Source organism: Phoca vitulina, unplaced genomic scaffold, assembly GCF_004348235.1.
Source record: "Phoca vitulina isolate PV1807 unplaced genomic scaffold, GSC_HSeal_1.0 scaffold416, whole genome shotgun sequence".
In the NCBI taxonomy this organism is placed as follows: Eukaryota; Metazoa; Chordata; class Mammalia; order Carnivora; family Phocidae; genus Phoca; species Phoca vitulina.
In genome coordinates, this window is record NW_022590103.1 from 8,914 (window position 1) to 13,062 (window position 4,149).

The 4,149-nt window shown below is 45.7% G+C and overlaps 1 protein-coding gene across 1 annotated transcript; it reads right to left on the bottom strand.

The window, feature by feature from the left end:
* Positions 1–1,960: 1,960 nt before the first annotated feature.
* On the bottom strand, positions 1,961–2,920 carry LOC116629231 (olfactory receptor 10H2-like). Its single transcript, XM_032399537.1, has one exon. The coding sequence runs from the start codon at positions 2,918–2,920 to the stop codon at positions 1,961–1,963; it is 960 nt and encodes a 319-aa protein (XP_032255428.1).
* Between the last annotated feature and the right edge of the window lie 1,229 nt (positions 2,921–4,149).

The window sequence follows — 4,149 nt, forward strand, 5'->3', positions numbered from 1 at the left end:
TAGCTGAGCATCTCCATGACCTTGGATTAAGCAATCATTTCTTAGACATGACACCAAAACCATAAGCAATAAAGGAAACCAATATATAAATTGGATGTCATCAGAATTAAAATCTTCTGTACTGCAAAGAATATCAACAAGAAAGTGAAAAGATAACTCATAGAATGTGCGACAATACTTGAAACTCACCTATCTGATAAAGGCCTTATAACTAGAAACTATGAAGAATTATTACAACTCAACAAAAAGACAAACAAGCCAATTTAAAAAATAGGTGAAATGCCTCAACAGCATTTCTCCAAGAACGCATAGAAATGGCCAACAAGCATGTGATAAGATGCACAATATCATTACATATCATGAGATGAAAATCAAAACCACCATGAGATACCACTTCTTACCACTCAGATAGCTATAAATAACAAGACAGGTAATAACAAATGTTGGCAAAGATGTGGAGAAATTTGAACCCTACTTCGAGGCTGGTGGGAATATAGAGGGGTGCAGCCACTTTGGAAAACAGTCTGGAACTTTCTATAAAAATTAAACATAGAGTTACCATTGGATCAAAAAAATTCACTCCATAGTATACATGCAGGAGTGTGAAACCATATATTCAAGAAAAAAGGGTACACAAACATTCCTAGTGGCATTATTCAAAATAGCAAAAAGTAGAAATACTGAAAAGTTCAGCAAGCAATAAACGGACAGATGAAATACAGTTATGTCCCATTATCAACAACAGCCAAACTATGGAGAGAGCCCCAATGTCCACTGAGTGAGGAACGCATAAGGTATAGATATATACAACAGAATATTATTCAGCAATCAAAAAAATGAAATCTTGTCATTTGCAAGATGGAGCTAACGCTAAGTGAAATAAGTCACTCAGAGAAAGACAAATACCATATGATTTCACTCGTATATGGAATTTAAGAAAAAAACACACGAAGGTATGGGAAGAGGGAAAAGGGAGAGAGGGGAGAAAAACCATAAGAGACTCTTAATGATGGAGAACAAACTGAGGGTTGATGGAGGGAGGTGGGTGAGGGATGGGCTAGGAGGGTGGTGAATATTAAGGAGGGCACTTGTGATGAGCACTGGGTGTTGTAAGTGATGTAAGTGATGAGCCACTGAATTCTACTCCAGAAACCAATATTGCACTGTATGTTATCTAACTAAAATTTAAATTAAAAAAAAGAAAGAAAGAAATACAGTATGTGCACACAATGGAATAGTATTTGGCAATAAAAAGGAATGAACGTCTCATACATCCACAACATGAAGGAACCTTGAACACACTGTGCTAAGCGAGAGCACTCAGTCAAAATGAGCACCTAGTGTAATTGCATTTATATGAAATGTTCAGAACAGGCAAAGTGGAATGAGTAAGTCACGGGGATGAAAGGTACAGCATAGGGAATGTAGTCAAAGGTATTATAATAGCATTGTGTGGCGTCAAATCACTATGTTGTACAATTGAAACTAATATAACATCGTATGGCAACTATATTTCAATTTTTAAAAATTAAAACATATTCTGAAAAAAAGTGGTTTCCTATAGCTGGGGGTTATGGGAGTTGGGGAAGAAATGGGGACTGAATGGGTAGGGGTTTCCTTTTTGGGTGACAAAAATGTTTCAAATTGATGGTGGTGATGATCACATAACTCTGAATATACTATAGACCAACTGAACTGTGTACTTTAAATGGGTGAATTATATGGCATGTGGATTATATCTCACGAAAGCTGTTTGATTACAAATAAAACTAATAGCCAAGACACAAACCAAGGGAAGAAGAAGAAGAAAAGTTCACATTTATTGAGTACCTGCCATGTCATGGGTGTTGTCACACATCTTTTTACCAATCTTACTAGGCAGACATTGTAAACCCCATTGTACAGGTGAGGGTATGGTCATCCTTCTACCTTCTTCTAAAACCACCTTCACACTGGCCACTTAGATGTTGGAGGGATAGAGTTTGCTGAGGAAGGTCTTCTTCATGGCAGTCTTCAGCTCCTTGTTCCTGAGACTGAAGATGATGGGACTGAGGAAGGGTGTGAGGATCGTGTAGGTGATGGCCATCAGGGTGTTGCTTTCGTGGGAGTGCAGACCCTTGGGCTTGAGGTAGATGATAGACGCAAAGCCATAGTGCACAATGACCACAATAAGGTGGGACGCACAGGTGGAGAAGGTTTTGTGCCGGCCCTCAGCAGAGGAGATCTTCAAGATGGCAACCACAATTAAGGTGTAGGAGAGGAGGATGAGGAGAAAGCAACCCAACAAGTTGGTGATGCACACCAGCCCCACACCCAGGGCTACTACTGGTACGTCAGTTCCACAGGCCAGCTTCAAGAGAGGGGGTACATGACATAAAAAATGCTGGATTTCATTGGGTCCACAGAAGGTGAGGTGGAAAATGGCTGTGGCCACCACCAGCCCTATGACTGAGCCACCAGCCCAGGACCAGGCCACCAGGCAGGTGCAGCCACGGGGGCTCATGAGCACATTGTAGCGCAGGGGGTGGCAGATGGCCACGTAGCGGTCGTAGCCCATGACGGTGAGCAGGAAGGAGTGGGTGAAGCCAAATGTGAAGGAGAAGAACATCTGGCTGACACAGGCCACAAAGGCAATGGTGTGGTGGGTGGAGAGCAGGTCCACCAGCAGGCGTGGAGTGATGGCCAAGGTGTAGAGGATCTCGGAGGTGGACAGGGCACACAGGAAGAGGTACATGGGCGTGTGCAGGCCGCGCTCACTCCACACAGTGGCCATGATGAGCAGGTTCCCCAGCAGGGTGAACAGGTACATGAGCAGGAACAGCAGGAAGAAGACGGGCAGGAGACGTGGCGGGAAGGTGGAGAAGCCCACGAGGATGAATTCAGACATGGAGCTGTGGTTTAGGCCCAGAGTGGTGGCCATCACTGGGTGGGAGAGAGGGAAGGCGGCCTGGTGGGCACGAGTTCTGGGTCCATGCTGAGCCCGGCCCAGGAGGACTTCCCCGGGGGTGGGGGGCCCTCACCCCCCAACCACAGCCAGTCCCTCCATGACCTGCTGCTCATCATGACTGTCAGTGATCCTCGGAGCTGCTTGGGGTTCACGGAAGATCGTGAGCCTCAATTGCGTAATGCAGGCCCTGGCGCATAGTAAGAACGCTGTAAAAAATAATACTGATAATAATAATTACAACTACTGTTATTACTGTCATTGACTCCATGCACGACCAGCCGGCTTTCCTGCCTTTGAGCATGCTGGCCACTCCATGCTTCTCTCCATCTCTGTGATTCCAAATCCTTCCTGAATTTTAAGTGCAAGCGACTCCCTGATTGCTATCTTCAGCTGGAGGTCACCTCTCCTGTGCGGCATGGAGAGGATGTAGGCTCTGGTTAATTCTCAGCATTATCCCTTACTGGCTCACTGGGAACATGGAATAATCATCCTCATTCCACAGGGCTGTAGTGGCACTAAGGTGAGGTGATTCCCATTCAGCTCTTAGCTACTCTTGTTGTTGTGTGGTCTAACTTGCGTGAGTCCCCCACAAGGATGTGGCACCGACCAGCATTACCACAGTCACATTCTCTGACCCCTGCTGGGCACTCTATCTCTGGTCACTCACCGATGCTCTTCTCTGAATCTCCTTCCCTCTCCTCAAGCCCTACCCACTCTCCTATCCCCAACCTCCTGCTTTGTGGAGCAACCAAGGCTCGCAGCTGTGGGTTCTCTCATTTCCTTCCCTGAGTGGCAACTGACTCACATCTGCCCCAGCTCCCCATGAGGACAGCTCTCCTTCCACGCAACTGCTCCATCCAGTGTTACTGCTCTGTCTTTCTATCTTTCTTCCTCTCTCTGCCATCGACAGACTTGATGCAAAAAATGCAGGATGGGGGCACCTGGGTGGCTCAGTCATTAAGCGTCTGCCTTCAGCTCAGGTCATGATCTCAGGGTCCTGAGATCGAGCCCTGCATCCGGCTCCCTGTTCCACGGGAAGCCTGCTTCTCCCTCTCCCATTCCCCCTGCTTGTGTTCCCTCTCTCGCTGTGCCTCCCTCTGTCAAATAAATAAATAAAAAATCTTTTAAAAAAATGCAGGATGGACCAACAGATGAATGGATAAACAGAAAGTGGTATCCCCCCATATGATGGAATATCTTTT

What these genes read in the sequence shown, in the direction of transcription:
- LOC116629231 (XM_032399537.1), bottom strand. Translation starts at nt 2,920, where the DNA reads ATGGCCACCACTCTGGGCCTAAACCACAGCTCCATGTCTGAATTCATC.